The sequence below is a fragment of the Apodemus sylvaticus genome, chromosome 8 (genome assembly GCF_947179515.1).
Source record: "Apodemus sylvaticus chromosome 8, mApoSyl1.1, whole genome shotgun sequence".
NCBI lineage: Eukaryota > Metazoa > Chordata > Mammalia > Rodentia > Muridae > Apodemus > Apodemus sylvaticus.
The window spans coordinates 111,173,816-111,194,658 of NC_067479.1; the positions used below are offsets into that span (position 1 = coordinate 111,173,816).

The following is a 20,843-nucleotide window of genomic DNA, read 5'->3' on the forward strand; positions in this document are numbered from 1 at the left end:
CCCAGAGATGATTGTCTCTTTTGGTGATTTATTTACATATGTATATGTATATGGTGTATATGATGTACATGATGTATATGATGTATATGTATATATGCATATGTATATGTATATGCATATGATGTATGTATATGTATATGTATGTGTATGTGTATGTATATGTATGTGTATGTATATGTATGTGTATGTATATGATGTATGTGTATGTGTATGTATATGATGTATGTGTATGTATATGTATATGATGTATGTGTATATGATGTATGTGTATGTGTATATATATACCTCTCTCTTTCTCTCTCTCTCTCTCTGGTGCTGAGGACTGAACAGGGTGTCATGCTGGCTTGGGAAGTAGTCTACTATTGAGGTACATCCTCAGACTTTTATCCCGAGCTATGCCTGTCTGTGTATCAAGTCATCTCTTGCCCAAGAGACCGTCTTGGACTCAGCATTTTTGCTTGAAGATGAAATGATAAAAAACAAAATGCATGATAAGATATGCTTCACCTTCCCAACTAATTCTTGGGATGAAGGGCGCTACCTCCAATGTAAACTGCTTTGCTTCTGGCCTATTCTGGTGATGCACAGTAAGAGAATCAGAGGCTCCTACTTACGGCCCCTCCTCAGGAGTACCAGCCAAGTAAATGTTTATTGTTTTAGTCTCTTTAATTTGCTTCTTAATCACGGAATGCTAGTGTGAATAGTTTCACTTTTAACATAAACAAAGCTAATCAGCTTCATTAGGTCTGTAAAGCTCTCTCTGAGGGTTTACCTGCAGAATCAGGTGAGAAGACAGTGCAAGGTCTTGACAGCAAATCCAAACTTCTTTAAAAAAAAAACAAAAACAAATTCTAAATTTGTATTCTTAGGATTCTGGTAATAGTGAAGATATTTGGCAAACTTGGTGAGATATCCACTGGGTCTCAGCTAGCTAAAGACCACAAGCTTAACATTAGATAAGGAGTCATTTTAATTCTGTTGCATACCATTTTCTTTTCCATTGATTTCCACAGTTCAGTGGTAATGACTGCACAGGAGTGTTCAGAGATTAATCTGTGTTAAATATTTTAAGGGAGGGCTGTCTTCTCTTTCAAAGTATTTTCATTTTTTATTTTTGCATGTGTGTGGGGGCGGCGGGAGAATAGGCACACATGTGCTATGGTGTACATGTGAAGCTCAGAAGACAATTTTTGAGAGTTAGTTCTGTCCTTCCACTGTGGGTTCATGGGATTGAACTCAGGCTGTCACGTTTGAGATGAGCAGTTTTGGTTCATTAAGCCATAGTGTTGGCTTGGGAGCTGTGTTTTCTATAGAAGCAATATATGCTTTTAGCAGTGCTATGGTCCTCAACCATGACCATGCCTTGGCATCACTTGGAAGCCTCGCAGCGACCCAGATCACATGGATTCATCCAGAATTCTTGAAATGGCAGGTCTGGGATGGGTCTAAGTACATCCAATGGGTTCAGTGGTACCACTGATTTGGAAATCATATGCTAAGGATCTAGGTATCTTTGTATGTATGTATATATGTATGTATGTATGTATGTATGTATGTATGTATGTATGTATGTGTCTGTCTGTCTGTCTGTCTGTCTGTATGTATGTATGTATGTATGTGTCTGTCTGTCTGTCTATCTACCAATCATCTGTCTGTCTGTCTGGGTTTAGTAACAAATACAAACATGGAACCTCAGTGAAGGCTCTCCCAATGTCTGAAAGGATGCTTTAGTCTTGCTACATGGCTTTAGTGTATGAGTGATGGATTCTAGTTGGGGGTGACTCTCAGTGTTGTCCACTTTACCCTTTGAGACAGAGTTCCCCTGAAGCTGGAATTTGTCAGTTTTCTTGGATTGCTAAACTGATTCATGCCCCCAGGAACCATCCTGCCTCTTGTTTCCCAGTGCTGGCTCACCTTTGTTTGCAAAGAGTGCTTCATTGTCTGAGCCATCTCACCAACCCCTTCACAGGGTGCCTTTGATGGAAGGTTCCTAACTCCCCCAAGGTAGAGACGGAGAGTTTGTAAGAGGCACACCATGAATGGGGCAAATGTGTCACAAAGGACAGTCTTTTATATTTTTGCCCTGGAAATATGGAGAGTGTTCTTTAATTTTCATAATATAACTTGGTGTCTTTTTTCCCCCTTTCTTAATATTTAACACTTTGTGAATCACAAACAAGAAGAGAAAAGGAAAGATTTTTAAGCTTTTAATTCAAAAGTTCCAGGCTGGGATGTATCTTCATCTGGATGGAATGCACGTCCAGAAAACTGGGTGTCCCATTTTTTAATGCATGACTGTACATCCCCTACCTCAGAACCTAGGTTCCGGCTTCTTAGGTACCCATTGTCTCACTAACTGCTCTGGACTTGGGGGAAAGAAACACAGATGGACCTACTACCCCGTTAATGCTGAAGGGTTTCCTTGAGGGCAGCACCTACATTTCTTAGTCACTGCGTGTCTCAGCTGGACTCTGAAGCTCAGATCCTCTCTTTAAAATTTCAACAGTAGTGAGCCAGGCAGATTGAGAAGAAGCAGGTGGAATGTACTGATTTCAGAAGCTGGGTCATGACCACACCATTTTCATAGGCCAGTAACTCTTCATCTCTGACACTACTTATCCTTCTGATAGCTGTGATCAACCTTACGTAGTAGAGGCTTAGAGGAGCATTTTGGAAGCTCATGGGTAATTCAAATGCAGAACCCCGGCTCTGACCTGGTTCCCACTCTTCTTTAGCTTTCTTGATTCCTTTTTCTTTTCTATGTTATGTGTTCTATTCTATATGTAAGGTCTCCCAAGACCCTTTCCTTCCTTCCTCACACCTCATGTTTAAACAGAAGCTCAGAAGCCTGTAAATGATGCTTTAGTAACACACACACACGTATGCATTCTTGTGTGCAAACACAAACACACATACACTCACACACACAGAGAGAAAGAGAGAGAGAGAGAGAGAGAGAGAGAGAGAGAGAGAGAGAGAGAGAGAGAGAGAGAGAGAGAGAGATTAAAATCCTGGCCTCTGGTTCTACCTAACTGCACACTGGCTAACTTCACTTCTTGTATATCATGACCTGGGAACTTGAGACAATATGCAGGTCAAGTGTAGCCAGTTTTGGAATCTTGCCGAAGACCGGAAGCTCTCCCACCTGCAGGCCATCACTGGAGCCAGAAGTGGGTCTCTGCAGCCACAGCAGACTATATTGCATCTGACATGGCTGGCATCTCTGGAATCCACCTTTCAAGTTTTCGGCAAACCATTTTCTCACTGTCCTTCACAAAGCTGACATTCTCAGCAGCATGATAGGAAAGATGTCACGTCGGCTGCTCTTCAAGTTCTTGTCACCGTGGTTAGCACCAGTTCTGTCATCTCTACTCTCCTCACGGTCTCCCATCTTGAGCCATGTCACAAATAATAATACATCCAGAGTCGCATCTATCTCTTTTTCCTATTTCATTTTTTTTTTATCAAATCAAAGCTATCAAACCCAGCATTCATCCTTTGGGATATCAGTTATGTAAACCCTCTCCCCTTTCCATGGCGTTTCTAAGCTAAAGATGATTAATTGATATCTCCTGGAGAATTAATTCATTAACAGCATGTACTGGGCTTGTAGTGCAAAACCATCTTGGTACTTGAAATTACCAGAACAGTACTGTCAACTCCTTATTTGGTGTCAGGAAGTGACTGACCTCTCTATTAGCTATACTCTCACCGTACATCCTAATAAGCACCCAGATTACTAGCATTTGATTATCCCCAGGGCATGGCTGTACACAGCATGTTGAAATCTTGGTTGTAAAACCTTTCAAAAGATGCCTTTTCCAAAAAGTCAGGATGAAAAATTGATGCAAAGCATACAGTGATTGATGTGATTTGGTGATTAAGTGCCAAATCCAGGTGTAAGAGGAAAGAGCGTCTGGTCCTCGGCTCTGCACACAGCAAGCATCCAGCCTCCAGTCAGTACCAACAAGGGGTAAAACTCCTGCTGAAGAGGGAATATACTTTCATCTCCAAATGCAAATGTCCACATATGCTGGTGCAGGCACTGTAAACACGATATATTCTTTCTCTCCAAATGGATGCATGCCTGCAGACCGCATTATGGATCCACGAAAATGTCCTTAAACAAGCATGATAACTGAATCTTACTTGCTACTAAATTGTTCCAGCCGAGAAACACGAGCATTTAAAGGGACAGTGCAGGACAGAGTGCGTTAGGCATTCCTTGCAATGCTCCTTACTTAGGACAATTACATCAGATACTCTGATAATATTCGACTTAAAAATATATTTATAATATCTGGAAACTCTTCATCCTTATAATTTTTAGATGCTATCCTCAAATTTGATTTGAGTGTGGAGTATTTTCCTTTGTTTCTCTTGGATGGATATAAATTCAAGATAGCACCAAACCACTAGCAGTCACTAAAAGCAGCCACTCCTGTCCCCCTGCTTGCTCCCTGAATGTCTTCTATAATCCTAGGTTAATTATAATTTATAATTAGGCCCTTCATATCCCTAGCCTCTGCTTCATCATGAAAGCCAGGCTTACCCCTTCCCTCTCCATCCCCCCCCCGCCCCAGCTCATGCCCTTTTCTAATTATGCCCCGATGCCCTGGGGCTCAGATATGCTGCTAAAACAAATATATCAAAGTGTTTGTGTCACAAATGGAAAAACAGGAAGAAAAACAAGTAGTTTCTACACAATTACAAGTGGGCATTGTAGCTTCTGAGGTTGGCTAATAGGGAATTCCAGAAAGAGTATGGGAGAGGGCAACTGTTCCAACGAGCTCTTTAATAACTTGCTTGTAGCTTGTCTCATCTGAAGTTATGACTCAACAGGATAGAAGCTTTATTCAACCTATTTTAAGCATGGGAGTGGTTAAGACGCTTCCCCCCACTGAACAGTCACCAGGAACATAGATGCTATTGGAATGTCGGCAAGAGCAAGAGAGGCTCACGCTCAATCTGGGTGTCAGTGAACCCAAAGATGATTGAAGAAATAACACAAGATGGAGGAGTGCATGCATTTCACCAAGAAAGGGACCAGAACTTTATAGATACTTCCCTGGAAGGAATAAGAGCAGATTGATGAAGATCAAGAAGCTATGGATTTGGATTTGACATTGGAGACCCCAGTTAGACTTTGGAGTGGTCACAACACTAATGTATGTGGGGTTTTGTTGTTGTTACTGTTGTTGTTGTTGTTGCTTTTCAAAAAAATCGTCTCACATACATGCTCAAAGTATGTGAAATCTGCAAACAGTTTTGTATAAGTAGCTGCAGTGACTCCAGGGTGTGGAATTTTAGGTAAGAGCTACCAACTGCACAGATTTAACAAGACTTCATGCTATTCCTATGGAAGCAAGCTTCTTCCTTCAGGAAGACAGTCACATGGTTTAAATGAAGGCAACAAATCCAAAGAGAATTTTTCTTTAGCTGTGGGAGATGCTTACTTTCTTTTGAAACTTGTTTGGAATTTACCCACCCCCTCTTATGATCACTTCCGGTAAGGTGAGTCTGGCATTTAGAACTTGGGGATGCTTCATCCATGCACAAGGCCAATACCTATACAGAGCTAGATAAAATCCAGTAACATGCTCATAAATGTATCGTTTCTCTCTGTAACATGAGACCAAGAATACAGATCACTGTTAGACTCTACCCATACCCATTTGCTGCATAAAGCACTGTTTTCAGAGTTTTCTGTAGGGCAGATCTATACCTACTTATGGATATACTGGTTTTTTTATTTGGGAGAATTAAAGTGAACTAAACATAATGGTGTGTGTGTGTGTGTGAGAGAGAGAGAGAGAGAGGGAGAGGGAGAGAGAAAGAGAGAGAGAAAAGGTAGAGATATGGTTGAAAGAAAGAAAAAATATGCAACTCAATTGGTAGACAAGCATTCACTAGAACACACAATAAAGCAAAACAAAATAAAATAACCACCATATGATACTAACTGAATGAGGCAAAGACATCATAAATCTGTCAACTGTTTAGTCCCTGGGAGAGAAGACAGAGACTTCAACTATAGTAGTGGTTTCAGTGAAAGACAGAAACGGAGATACCTGAGATAAACTTAAGAGCATTGATTGAGCCAGGAAATGATTTGTCACATGCTATGAAGGAAGGGGGAGTTCATGCAATGGCTGCTCAGCTTCTGTCTTGGGCAAGTGGGTGGATGATTTAAGGACCCTGCTGGATGAATGGAGAAGAATGAGTTCAAATCCAAACCCACAGGATGCACATGGGCTGTGAGGATGAACAGAACCTTGACTTCAAGCACATCTCCCCAGATGATCTCTGGGCACATTTTCAGAGATGTTTTAGAATGCATGCCCTCTTACAGCTGCCTGCAGACTCATTAATCTATGCAGCGAGCTGTGGCTCGAGTCGGTTGGCATTATGGATTTGTTAATTGCTGATACAATGTACTTTCTATGCAGGCCATATGTGAAAAGCAGCAGTGGCATTCAAGAAATGTTAAATAATAATGTAAATGAGAAAAATTTCCAATCTCAATAATAAAGGGATCCAAAGAACATTGACGCAACTTGAAATCATCGGAGCTGTTTGATTGCCTTGTCACTGTGGGACAGTGACCAAAGTGATGCTAATCTAAATGTCATCTAGAAAGAATACTAAAAATATTATGGTGAAAATTAAGTACTGCAACCTTAGGAGCTGATTTAAAAATGAGAAGATATAGCAATTTACATCTGTGGATTTTGTGATCGCCAAATGCAACCAGCTGAACACGTTCACATTTTCCTTTAGTGTTTGCTCTCTCTCTGTTGGGAAAGTGGTTTTAGTTCTAAAGAGTTGGCCCAAACTAATATTCAATTAGTCTAAAAGTTTGATATGTATTATAATCACTTGAGGTTTTTTTATTCATCATGCTTAATTATCTCATTATTAAATTTTAATGGTTCAGGTAGAATTTCCCCAGAGGTCTTTTGTCTGCAAATGGGGTTCAGAAATCAGAATTATTTTCATTTCCTTGCCACAAGTAGTTCAAACGTGCAGTGCTGAAACAGCCAAGACCTTGGCTGGATGTGTTCTGAAGCCAATCCTGGACGGGAGTATATAGAAGTGAAGCTCTGGCCCATGTGATACATGCTGAGTTACTCGAAGGTAGGAACACGTGCTCTGTATTGTGTTCGCCTCTCCCATGTGACTCATGTGAACGCCAGAGGGCAAAGATCAGTGCTTTCATGGAGTACCACATAGGTACAGGATCAATAAAAAAGCAACGACGACAAATCCAAGGTGGCAAAAAGCATATCTACCCGCCATTTGATAACAGTATCTAACACAAGACTCCTCTACCTCAATGCCACTGTCATTTGGGCCAGAGTATTACTGGACATTTAATATTACCCCCATGCCAATCAGAAATATCTCCAGACCTCACCAAAAACCTTCTGGAGGGAAAACTCACCATGCTTCATCCTGTGAAATACACAGGGAAGCTCCCCATGGGCAGCTCTTTATACGCTAGGAAATAGGCCACAGTCCAGTGAGAGCTGCCTTTCACCAGGAACTACTTGCTCTGCTCTGGATGATGCCAGGTCTAAAAGCAGCACTTTGGACAGCGGCCACGGTGGCTTCTAGAGAGACCCTGCCCTTTGATCCTGACTGGAAGTTCCTGTTTTCTTGCAGGTGGATGTAGACAGCCAGCAAAACACACGCAGGAGCTCTGCGTCACCATCAGCCTTCTTAGTGCCAGGAGGGAGGTGAATGATCAGGTGGCACTGGGGCTTTCCTTGATGCCCACCATCAGCTCTGCATGTTATGGTGGACAGCGTGCTGCATTCTCTATAGAGCAAAAGTTTTCAGGTACACTTGATGCTTCTGTAAGTTCACTGTATACACAAGGCTTAGAAATGGCCAGTAGATAAATGAACATTGAAGCATGCAGGATCCTTGCCTATGACCATCTAATTTGGACAAGTCTGTTCAGAATTGCAGGCAAAGAGAGGGAGAAGAATATAAGAAGAGGCTGAGAACAGTGAATAAATGAAGTCTAAGGGGGAGGCACCACTCTTCCAGTAAAAGGAGAGCGCATCGCTGAAGGTCAACACAGAATAAGGTGGGCAGAAGCTTAGAACTTCATGCCTTGAAGATGAACTCATTGTTTTTCTACTAAGAGCCATTGGTTCAGTGATGGGCTTACCGTGTGCATTATCATAACTCACTATTTCAGATGGGTTTCTTCTAAACAGATGAGTGTGGAAATTAGGAAGATTTGCTTAAAAACTTAGAACCATAATAAATGTATGGGCCTATCTGATGTTAACCCATCTTATTTGCCTCTTGAGCGTTAGTTTAAAATTACAAAGCGTACTTTGTTTATTACGAATGACTTGTAAGGCGCCAGACCCCTTACTAGACATGAAGACAAAGCAAAAGAACAAACAACAACAACGAGACCCAAAACGATCTGACTCACTTCTGTTTGCTTATTGCTAGGTCAGTCTTTCCAATACAAACCCCACACACCTCACCCAAACTTAGTCCCAATACACATTTTTTTCCATTTATAAGATCTTTTATGGAAAACTGCACATTTGGAAACCTTTGAAGGATTCAGATTTAGGGGGTACGTAAAGCTGTTGTGTGCAGACATGGGCGTGGCAGAATGCATGTTTGGATGGGGCAGGATGAAGGGGGTGCAAAGGGGCGAGCACACGCACACCGTCCCTTACCTTTTCTGCTCTTGACTTGGGTGGGCTTTGGCCTCTTTCCTTTTTTTGGATTCTCTTCGTGCATCTTTTTTAGCTTCTGGTTCAGGAGAAGGTGGAGCTTTGCCCCCTTGGAAGTCTGTGCCTGATAGCAGCCCACTAAGATACGCATGCATTTGTTGACTTTGGAGAGGGTGTGTGGTGGCAGGAGGCATGCATAGAGGGTGGCCAGCCATAGGAGAACCAAGAGCACACACACATGCGCAAACAAAAAGAAAGAAAAAGAAGGATGCATCAAAAAGCAAAGGCAAATGCATTCAAACTAAAGTAATAAGCAAAAAAAAAAAAAAAAAGATGCAAAATGCATAAGGAAAATCAGAACTGAAAAGGAAATAAGAAATCCCAAACTGTTCCCACGACAAGATGTATAAACCTAACTGTGAATCAAGTGGCAGTCTTACAATATGAAACCCAGACAATGTGTATCATAATTCATGATGATGTTTACCAGGGAGTTTACAAAAACATTTCATTATTTTATAACACTTTCTTATTCAGTAACATATGTAGAATACAGTGTGACAACCCAGAGAATATAATGCAACTTCTCTCTCTCTCTCCCTCTATAAAAAATTCAATCCAAGAGGCTGTAACAGATAGTCATCAAAGTGTCATATTTATACAAGTCCGAATTATGCATGCACCAACCCAGGTATCAGAGTCTTTATGAGTATTTTTATGCAAATAAAAGGCCATGTGTTGGGCTGTGGAGCCGTAACAATAGGAGATGAGGATAATCTTATTGTCTGTTAAAATATTCAAAGCTACAGTGTTTTTGTTATGTAGCTCTAAATGATGGAGTCGCATTTCATAATAGTCTATCAGTATTGGAGAAAGGAAACACACGGAAGTGGTCCCACAGAGATTCCAGAGCTGTGTGGCTTGCAAAGATGAGGAAGGCTGACACAACCCTGGCTTCAAAGCCAGGTAATCTGGACTGGCTTCTTCCCTGACGTGGATTTCTCCCCAGGGACTTGCTCATCTGAGGCTTGTTTTCCAAAGCCACCCAGCTGTCTTCTGCAGCCTCCCCTGGCTGTTGGCCTCGGTGCTTTGGAACATCGCAGACTTGTCTTTATACTAACGCATGGCTACGTACATTGAGATGGTAAGCTGGCTGTGGTAGCGTGGAAATTTATTCCATGCCTCTAGACCCAAATGGCAGTGCTCTTAAATTATTTGCTTCTTTGCATTATTCAGAACATGATTTTTTTTTTCCCCCTCCAGGAGCTGGGCAAGGTCTAAAGAAATAGAATACTTAGTATAGAGTCAGGAGACTTGACATTCTGGTCTTGTTTGTGAAACCTACAAACTGAGGAAGTTGGTTAGCTTGTGATCGCCAAAGTTCTTCCCACTTCTGAGGATATATTCAAAGTGTTCCTGGCATCTTGGCTGCCAGCTTTACCTATCTTGCTTCAGCTCTAGCAATGCGCTTGGCTTCCGTTTTCACAGGACAGTAGTTAGTACGTGCTGTTCCTTTTGCCTGGAGCCACTCGACTCCTACGCATGCGTGAGTTCCCCCCCCCCCACCAGCGGCCCCCGCCCCCACGCTCTAGCACCATCTCCTCAGGGAGGTCCCCTGCTGCTGCTCTGCCACACTATCAGTCATCCTCCTTATTGAATTCTACCCAGAATGTAATTCCTTTGCTTAATGTATCTTCCCTGGTTTTTATTTTTCATCATGTATACAAATTGCAAACCCGAGTCTCACACCAGGCAAGCAACCACCAAACACTCCTGAAGTGAACGGTAGTATCAACAAAGGCAAAATAGCGATCAGTTTCTTGCCAAGTTTGGGCTATTTTGTTGAGTTTTTTTTTTTTTTTTAATGTTCACAAGTATCCTCTCAACTCCACGAGAAAACTGTCATTCCCATTTTATAGACCAGAAAACTGTAATTTTTGAGGATTTTATTACCAACCAAGGTCACCAATTTTTTTTTAAAAAAAACAGGCAAAAGCAAATACAAAAGCAAAAACCACCAATAATGGTTACTACCCAGACTGATTTAACTCAGGGGCTCCCCTGGAAGGGCAGTTCGATATTTCTTCACAGTTGTCTAAGGAAAGGAAGTTAATTTAGCACGTCTCTCTCTCCCTTTCTCCCTTTCTCCCTTTCTCCTACCCTCCCCACCCACCGAACAGGTAGGTCTCCCCCACCACACTGGGTAAATAGAGATAGATTGTGCCTTAGGGTCCATCTTTCAGGCAGAACTAGCTACAAACCACTGGAAGTTTCCTTTTATTCCTTTAGGAATACCCCCAGACTTACGCTTACCTGTTACCATGGACATGGGATGCACAGAAGGCAAAGCTGTAGTGAAGAAGTGTGGGGTCAATCATGGCGCCGTTTTCTGCTCGTTCCAGCAAGTCTCTAAGGTAGCAGAGGTGCCGATGACATCCTCGGACTCCATTTCGGGCACAATACTCATCTAACACAAACACCTGGCCAGGACTGAACCAGCCCTGTAGGGGAATAAAAGAGAGGCTTTCTTTTAAATACAGGTTGCTTTTTGGAGAGGTGCTAGTATCAGGAGTGGCTAGAGGATGGGACTGATAAATAGCCAATGCTAACTCTTTTGATTGAGGTGGTTAAATTAGCTGAGTTCAGGGATGCCACAGGATCTCAGCATTATTGGTAGAGCTGCATCAGCAAGCAGCATGCTTCCAGGAAAAAGAGAGTCACCAACATGGGGCGAAGCTGAAGCGGGGTGTCGTCTGGCAAGGGAAAATTGTGATAGAAATGCCTTCCGTTGGTAGACAACGTGTGCTTGACAAACAGCTTTCAGCTGAGCCTTCTATTAAGCCAGTGAGGTAGACAGGACAGGCACAGATCTGGATAAGGAAGCTGATATGCACACCAAACCCAGCCCAGCTTCTCCTCTGGGTCCTTCTCTTTCCCTGTCTTTGGGCATAAAGGAAATTTAAGCTGTTTTACACATAGACTAAACTTTGTAAATCCTTACACCTTAGAAGAATTTTTTTCAGTGCATTTTAAAATGAAGGTAATAATGTAGCATTCCAAAGAAAGTTTTCCAAGGATGAATCTGATTTAATTGAACAAAAGAGAGATTTCTCATGACTGCATCTACAGTTCCACCCTACCCCCTGCAATTATTTGTTTTCCTGTTTATATTTGCTCACCATGCGACCAGCCAAACTGCTGTAAAAGAGAATCCAGATGGAGTCTGATAATAATTCAGCATTGTAATGGATAGAAACCAGTGCCTCTCTTATGTAATTAGAAAGACAGGTCCTTAGAAAGGCCAAGTGACTTGGCATTGAGGGTCAGCCAATGGAGAGAGTCTAGAATAGAACCATATTGTCTCACTTCCCTGCTATCCGAAGCAGGAAATATACCAATCTAGATGGCAGTTTCTAGATTGGACATTTGGGCTCTTTTAAACAAACTTCAATTTTTCTTTGAGGGTCTCCTATGAGTTGTTTTTTTTAATATTACTGCAGCTTGGGTAGAAGGGCTGAGGAGACGGTGATGTGGAACAGGGAGAGACCCAAGGAGTTTGGGAGGGAGGGCGTTGCAACGCTCTGCTCTCATCATGATTAGGATCTGGGGATCTTCAACTGGCAGGATGCAGCTCAGCGATGCATCCAACGAAAGGCATCTTTCCTATTTCAAATTATAAGTTCCTGCAGAGGGCGGGAGAGGAGTTGAGGCAGTGGGCTGCCCCTATAGGCAACTTCTTTGCCACTCCATCTGCTACCCCAAATGCTAAATCTTAGAGACAACACTGCTGTGAAAGATTAAAATATATTTTCTACGACTCAGATGACACCAAGTCTTTTGTAGATGCCAAAATAGCTGCTTTGAAAAGAGTTGAAGAAATATCAATTAGGAACTGAGTCGAAGACACAGAAAAATTTATGTATCCCTGCTGGTCGGTCTCCAAAACCAACTGAAAAAAAAAAGACTGTACTAATGAGAAAAATGGAATAGAGAGATAGGCGATAAGGTCCTTTACATTTGTGTTATTTTCTGAAACTCTGGCCTTAATTAATAGATCCAGGTGTGTAAACAGGAAAGGGGGTTGCTCTGGGTCACTCACAATTATTATTTTTAAATTTGAACTATATGGTTAATTAAGCCTATACCGATTAATGGAAAACAGGCATCAGTCTGTCATTTCTGGTTAAATCTTTAGAGGGCATTTATTAATTCTCCGTGGTAAATTTCGGAATGAAAAAAATTGTTTTCAAACACTGACGTGAACAAAAGTTGTAAAGGTGAAAACATCTCAAAGTGTAAACATGCCCCAAAGTGTTCATCAAGTGAGAAGAATTCTTATGCTGAAGTGCACCCCACAATGTTCATAAATGTAATTAGAGATACACAATGGTAGGGAATCTGAGAAAAATAGACTTGCGACGCAAGGTAAGTTTTTTTTTTTTAAATTTGTTTGCTTTGTTTTTGTTTTTTAAGTCAACGTGGTGTTTCTTTCCAACTTGGCAAAGGAAGAGTCTCCAATGATGAGATTCTAAATGAGATAATGTGTTACTGTGAGCCATAGATTAATAAATTATCTTACAGAATTCCACTTCTATTTTTAAGATGATTTTAACCTCTTTAAAAAACACACTATATCTTCAAGCAGCAAAAAAGGGGGAATCTAAAATAATCATTCAGAATAAGGGTTTATGCTAATGTCAGTTAATTTTATAATATTAATGTTACATAAATATATTAACTTCCATGTTTGAAGTCAAGGAGAACTACTTTCTGCATAAAATCATTTGATCATCCCCCTCCTTCTTTTCTGTCTACAAAGTGGGATTAGTAATATTTACGCTTAAGAAATAAATTCATCATTTAGAATTTGAAGACAGAAATGAACTGAATATTTGTCATGGTTTGGGGCTTAATAGTTGTAAACCAAAAATGTGTTTTCAAAAATTGGATAAATATGTAACAGCAATCTTTAAACTGAACTATTTTGACTGAGGGTTTAAAATGGGATTTCAGGGAATATAAAAACCCTGCTGGTAGCTGAGCTTCTAAATGCCAACTGCACCTTTAAATTTTCTCTTCAAGGGTAAAGATGGTTCTGAGTATGAGAGAAAAGGTGCCACCCAAATAAACAAACCCAAGTCCTGAAACTTACGGCAGGGCAGTGGATCGGATCGGATCAGCAACTGTCTCAGTCTTTGAAAGTGAGAAAAGGATTGTATCCCTTAAGAAGCTCGGAGCACCAGGTACAGGATAGAGAGGGTGGGGTGGCTACGACAATCAGGTAATTTTTATAAGTTCACCATGAGCAGGTGCCAAGCTCAGTCACCTTCTTAAGATTTCTCAAGTAGCAGCTGAAAAGGGAGAAGCTAAGATCGGGTGGCTGGGGAATTGGCTATGTCTTTCATGAGCACTTCCTCCAACTCACACCGACACTTGAGTAAATAAAACCACCGCCACGCAGAAAATTAAAGACGTGCTTATGATTGTTAAAGGGGCTTTGTAGGGAGTGAGTAGCGTTCTGACATAAAGGTAGAGGGGTATTTGTGGTTCTTGTTTTTTCAGAAATGTCACGCTGTAATTGCTGTACATCAAAGGATATACTTGCCAGGCAAGAATAGGAATCATTTAGTCTGTGATCCAAAGTCAGTCGCTGCACCATCTCAAAGAGGGAAGCGTGGTCAAAGTTACAGGGGTTGGAAGAGATGAATTCATCCATGCCGTGCTTCTGAGCTCTATCTGCGTCTGTTCATTTACACATGTGGAGAGAGACACAATTTAGAGAAACACATCACAGGGTTTTTTTGACATTTCAGATTCACAGGAGTCACTAGGCAATGTGAACATCAGCTGCCTCCCTGCTGCCCCCCCCACTACCCCCCCCCAGATAGTCTTTGACCCCCGCCCCGCCCCCCGTTGTCAGCTTGCATCACTTACTGGTAAGTTTACTGCATTTAGGCAAAAATATATTGGCATCAACATGTTTATCAAATGATCAAAATTCCAGTGCTTCGTGTTGCGCTTTAAACCATGCACGAGACCGTAACTTCGCCTGCATCTCACCGAACACTGAAAGCAGATCGGAGCTTTGCTGATAGCAGTCTAGCTAGGTGTTCAGGTTCGTAATAGATTCTGCCATTCCAGCGGTTGTGTCTAGAGTAATTTCTCTGTGCTTATTGGAATTATCTGGGGGAAAGGCTTATGCTGGTTTTCAGCACAGTGACAATATTTGTGTCCTCCTCTTCCAAATTCTCATTGCCAATTTGGTGTCACAAAAGGTTTGATTCCCATCCCTCCAAAATTAAAAGTTTTGTTTTTTAAATTTAAATTTATGATTTTCATTGAAACTGGGAGAATAAGTTAAGTGGGGATTTTGTGTCAGATAGGCTCATACTCCATTAGTAAACAGAAACTACCCTGTGAGGGCTGCCGTGTACCACTTATTGTGAGTTATTAGTCTCCTTGTATTCACACTTTTCCTTACAGGGTGAAGGCTGTAGGCAAAACCTCCTAAGGGCTAACTAATTAATCTCAACATGTGTAACTAAAATAGACTCTCCTTTGCTGGCAAAATAACTCAGAGAATTCAGCTCAAGTGCCACCAAGAAAATTCCTCAAAAGGTAGGTCTTTTTCTTGGTAAAGAGATCTGCTCAGGCGATCCCGTCACTCCTTCTCCTGATATCCAACTATGATAAGGCGAAATCTCAGAGGGAATCGAGCAAGGTTTTATTCATCTCTTTGAATGCATTTTATTGGGATGCAGGGACCTGCCAGGAGGCCGCAGAGCAACGGGGCAAAGGAAACTTGACTTGAGAGGGTCTTTGACCGACATCTTCCTGTGTGGCCTCTGTCCCGGGAAGGTTTGTTTTTCTTCTTCTCCCTTGCTTAGGAAAATGGCTGTGAGCTTGTTCCGTGGTAGCTGTGAGACTTTAACACCGTGATTTCTCAGTGACTTCAGCTATCGTTCGAACAAAACTATGCAGCTTGTCAGCTTCTATACTTGTAAAAATTTTTGGCATTTTGCAGAGGAGTAATGAGTGGTCAGTGTTCGATTGCGATGTGTTGTTTATGTCCAAGACACACAAAACCAAGGTGTCCAGAAGGCGAGTGGTAAAATGGTATTTTAACGGACAAATTGTCCATTTAAACGATAAAGCAAGGGCTTTGGGAAGAGATACTACCTGTGCAGAAATTCTGTTAGAAGATCTGTCAGAGCACCCCTGCTGTGGTAGCTGTCTCAGAGCCTCCTTGGGGAAGTGCTTTGGAACTGAGCTTGCTGCAAGGCTTCCCTTCGCTTTGGCAGCCTTGGCTGCGGAGCCTCAGGATCCTTGTGACCATGCAGCTTGGTGTGGGGCGGGGGAGAAGCTGGTTCTTTCTGGGTGTGGATGTGCAACTTGTGGCCCAAGGCAAGGGATTATCTTCCACTTTCTCCTACTCTCGATCCATGACAACAGTTGGGCCACCCTCCTCCATCTCCTGCCAGGGATCCTGCCCTCACTATCTATCCTGTGACTCCCAGGTCGATTGAGTCAGGAAGGAGTGTGGGAGTGCTAGAATTGCATTACCTCCTCACGGGGAGCCACACCCAGCCCCTGCCTCCCGATTTTAACAGATCAGGAGCTTGGCTAGCTTCAGAGTCTTGCTCTTGCATTACTCAGCAGAGGCTGTGAGTTGACAAATTGGCCAGGGCCTTACTTTGCCAGTTTGTCTCAGCTAGTTTACCACTCTTCAATTATGATGGAACAATCCAGGGTCAGTGAGTTTGGGGAGAAGGGAGCTCCTTTAAGCGTGGTATGGATTTCAAACGTTGTATTTTTTAGTTGCTGGAGCCTCTAGAATACTTTGATGTTGAGCTAATTTGCTTTTCTGGCCCCTTAGGAAATGGTCTGAAGAAACAATTTCACCCTCTAGGGAGACCTGGACACAGCCAGTCTCCCCTTCAAAAGCTATCACAGGGCCTCTATAAATCTATATGGCTGTGTTATCTAGAGATAGCTTTCTTCTCTACTGATAGTCCGAAGCAGGCTTATAAAAAATATGAGTAAAGTCAGTGGTTTCCTCTTTGCAACAATAACCATAACAATAAAACATCTTTCCCCCCCTTCATGTTTCTCCTTCCATGTACATTAAGAATTATCCAGAACTAGAATTTATGTGGCTTGGAGTTCAACTTGACATTTAGTGTGCATGTGCGTGTCATTATGTGTGTGTGTGTGTGTGTGTGTGTGTGTGTGCATGTGGAAGTAAGAGGTTAACATTGATTATCTTCCTAAATGTCTCTCAGTCTTATTTGATTTGACCTTATAAGCTGTTAGAACCATCACATGGATTTCAAGTATCACACTTTTTAGTTGTTTGAGTCTCTTGAATACTTTGTTGTTGGTTTATTTTGCTTTTCTGGCCACTCAGGAAATGGTCTGAAGAGAAAGTTTGGCCTTTTAGGGACACCTGGACACAGCCAGCCAGACACAGACAAGGTCTCTCACTAAATCCAGAGCTCATTGAGTCAGCAAGACTGGCTGGCCAGCAGGACTCAGGAATCTTGCTATCACTGCCTTCAGGGCACTGGACTTGACTAGCTTCTCTGTGTGCCCTGGGGGTGGGAACTCAAGTCCTCATGCTGGCATGGCTAGTACTTTGCTGATTAAGTTGTCTTCCCCCGGCATCTGGCCTCCATTTTTAAATAGTTGTCATGTGCTGGTAGGTTTGTTTATCTCTAAGCCTCAGTTTCCACGTGTGACAGGTAAGTTGACATTTCTGTTTTTTTTTTCCCCTGCAATCTTGGACTGCAGTTTAGTGATCTTTAGGATCCTTGTATACTTGCACATGAGAGACTAGTGCATAATGGAATGAGCTCTAGTAAGTAAGATAACAGTACCATAAGTAAGCTCATTATCTTAACTCTTCTTATAACTCAAGAATGCTTATATGGTGCCTGATTCTTGGGGCTAGTTTGAATAGCTTTCCCAAGCTTACCTATGAAAAGAAAAACAAAACAAAACAAAACAATGAACTGGGAATGCTAACTTGAAGTATCAACTCAAAACATCTGAGTTTTAAGGAGGGATTCCAGGATTTTCTGTCTTCTGTTATACTCCCAGTCTCCAGCAAAGAACCCAGCACTTGGTACATACTTGTTAAAATACTGAGTTTATTTCATCAAAGTAAATAAACCCATGTTTTCAGGAAGTGTTTTCTATTTATTCTAAAATTACATTTATTCAATAATTTATTATGTCTTAGGTGTGTTCACCCATATGCACTTGTGCACATGTGTAAATGCCGACCATGGCAAACATATTGAATTTAAAAGCCTACTCTTGGATCTTTCTCCCATCATGTGGGTTCTGGGGATCAAACCAAGGTTGTCAGGCTTAGCAGTAATCACCTTTATACACTGAGCCATCTCTCAGGCCCACTGTCTGTTAGTTCTTGATCTCAGGAATACTCTTAGACTAAGCTCACAGTTTATCTGTTAGAAGAACAGAGAGTTCATCAGGGGGCTAGGATGGAATTTATAATAACTGCATGTAAGGTTGGAATACCAATTGTGTGGTATGAATCATATGAAAATGTTTAAAGTTCCATAGATTTGTAGGTCAGTATTTACAGACCCTGTCATAGAACTGTTGACTGGGTGCAATCATTGGCCAGAAAGGCACCTGATACATAGTAAACACCCAGCAGTTGTCTAGGAGTAAATGGGCAGATTTCATATGCCTGCAAAGCCGTAAGTAAGCCAACGATGCCTCTGTATTTATAGCTAATGCTCCATATCTTCTTGCTTGTTTATAATATTTTAGGAAACTATCACCCATCCCGGTCCCTTCACTTTATAATTCTGCCCTGTCCCTACATAACTAATTCCTATACTCCCCCTGGCTTCTCAAAGCTTTGTTCTAATTTCTCTGGTGTCAGAACATACACAGCAGAATTTTTGAGCAGGTATTCTGCTCCTTGAGAGCATCCCCTGATCTGTTATTTCCTTGTTAGACCCTGCAGGAAGAGATCCTTAGCAGGTGGCTATCAACTGAACGATGACTCTGACACCTCCATCCTAGGCGGGTCCCCATGAGCTTTGTTAAGGAGACACACACATGGGGATTCAGATGGCATCTCACAAATCCAAAAGTGGGAACATGTGCTCTTAGGGAAAAATCTTATAGAAGGAAACAGAATTCTAGGTGCAGGTGTCTTTGGATACCATTCAGATTGTCTGCTTGTGTCTCCATACATGTCTAGGACCATATGCAATACATATGTTGTCTATTTTAAAATAAAACACTGCAGTGGTCCAGCTGTTCTAAATTCTGTTTCAAAGAACTTGTGGGCGCTTCCCAAGCAACACCATATAATCGTTCTTACACTGTCCCAGTCTGTTCTCTTACAGTGCTGAACATGAGAAACAAATGTGCTTTGCAACTCCCTTTCCCTTTGTGCAAACAATAAAAACTGGTAGATTTAAAAAAAAAAAGGAAACTCCAATGTCGACATTGCCAGCCAGCGGAAAACAGCTTAGAAGGAAAGTTCTAGAGAGTTACTTCCTGAACTCAAGACATTGGGTTACTTCCCTGCATGTGTCAGAGAATGCAAATGGGTTCCAATGATAGGCTGAGCAAAATAGCATCAGGCCGACAATGAAACTTTGTGAAACTCCATTGCTGTTTGGAAGGCTGCTTGCTTTGGTTGATACATTTTAACCATCTTTGTTGCTGTGATGATTAATGTGAAATAAGTTAAAGATGTCTCAGATTTAGTAGATTTTGAGTATTAACTTCAACCTTTCCCAGACTTGGCTTTAGGAAGTTATCTCCAAGTCTTTATTGGTCTGTGAAGGTTTGTAGTATGCTGAAAGTGGGCTATGTGGTTTTGTAGGTTATATGTTTAGGACGGAATCCACACCTTTCAAATAGTGCTGGCCGTCCGACCTGTGAGGTCTAATTGTGTAAGGATGTCTAAAGTTCTTCATGGCATGGGATAGAGATGGGCTTCAAGGTATACATCAATGAATAAAGTTAATGGCATTTCTACTCTGTTAAGAGTCTTAAATCCTGTCATTGGTGCTCATTACACAGGCACAGAGCAAGGGACCCACACTTGCGATTGAATAGGTATATGTGTTGTCACCCATCAAAACTTTACCTGAGGTCTGCTAGAAACAACTGTAGTTTGACATTTAAGAAACTTTTTAAAAATACTGTTTTCTCCAATGCTATCATTGTATGGACTTTATATCCTCGTTAACTCTCCTTTATGCTCCTCCATAGGTGGTTATGATGTCTGGACTCAGTTCAAGTTTGGTATTATCTTTTGTTTTTTTTTTTTTAAGCTGATATGACTAGAAAAATATGTAATAGTTTTTCATAATACCGTCTATTATTAGAAAGCATATCTATGTGATCTTATTTTAGAAAACTATATTTTAGATACATTTACAGTGTATACCAAATAAATACACTTTGCTTGAGTGGATAATGTAGTTTTTAAATTTCTAATTTTTAATTCCCCTCCCCCCCACTATTATCACAACAGCCCAGGGATTAAAAACAAAAGGTAAATAAATATATTTATTTTGAAATATTATGCCTTGGAACTTTCTGTGAAAATGAGAAAGAATTCTGCTGCTGAACATAATTCTGGTAGCTTATTAATAAATCGTCTAAGAGGACTCTTTTATCTCAGGAAACCATTCTGTGGCCAGGCAGCAGTAGCTGTTTTATTTCTTAAATTTAGAGCACACATAGGACGCTTGTTGCTTTGGATAGGTGCTGGAGGCAAGTGAATAGCTAATGTAACTCGAAAGTCATCTGTGAACTCAAACTGGAAATTAAAAGGTGACTTTGTGTCTTTCTTATATGGCAAATGTGTGCCTGTCATATCTGCTTGACAGTGCAGGAGTGAATGTGTGCTCTGGACAATAACAAACAATGACAGTCGTCAGCCTCGTCAGAAGACATGACATCAGGAACTGACAATGACTGGTGGCAGCCGGCTGCTTACGGATCTTTCTAGAAGTGCTTTCTTGTTATAGTCAAGGAACTAGGGAATGCTGTACCCTTCCTGAGCTGTGCACAGCCTGAGACTGGCCCTCCCATGCCTGCTGCCCTGAAGTACCGTGTGAACCTCTTGCCTGGAAA

General features: G+C 41.5%; 1 protein-coding gene across 1 annotated transcript in view; it reads right to left on the bottom strand.

The window, feature by feature from the left end:
* Cadps (calcium dependent secretion activator) overlaps positions 1-20,843 on the bottom strand; it is a 467,230-nt gene that overhangs the window by 122,750 nt on the left and 323,637 nt on the right. Inside the window, exons 12-13 of the mRNA XM_052190346.1 lie at positions 14,314-14,450; positions 11,022-11,209 (exon numbers count right to left, since the gene is read on the bottom strand). Of these exons, the coding sequence (XP_052046306.1) occupies positions 11,022-11,209; positions 14,314-14,450 (325 nt within the window). The remainder of the gene's footprint in view (positions 1-11,021; positions 11,210-14,313; positions 14,451-20,843) is intronic.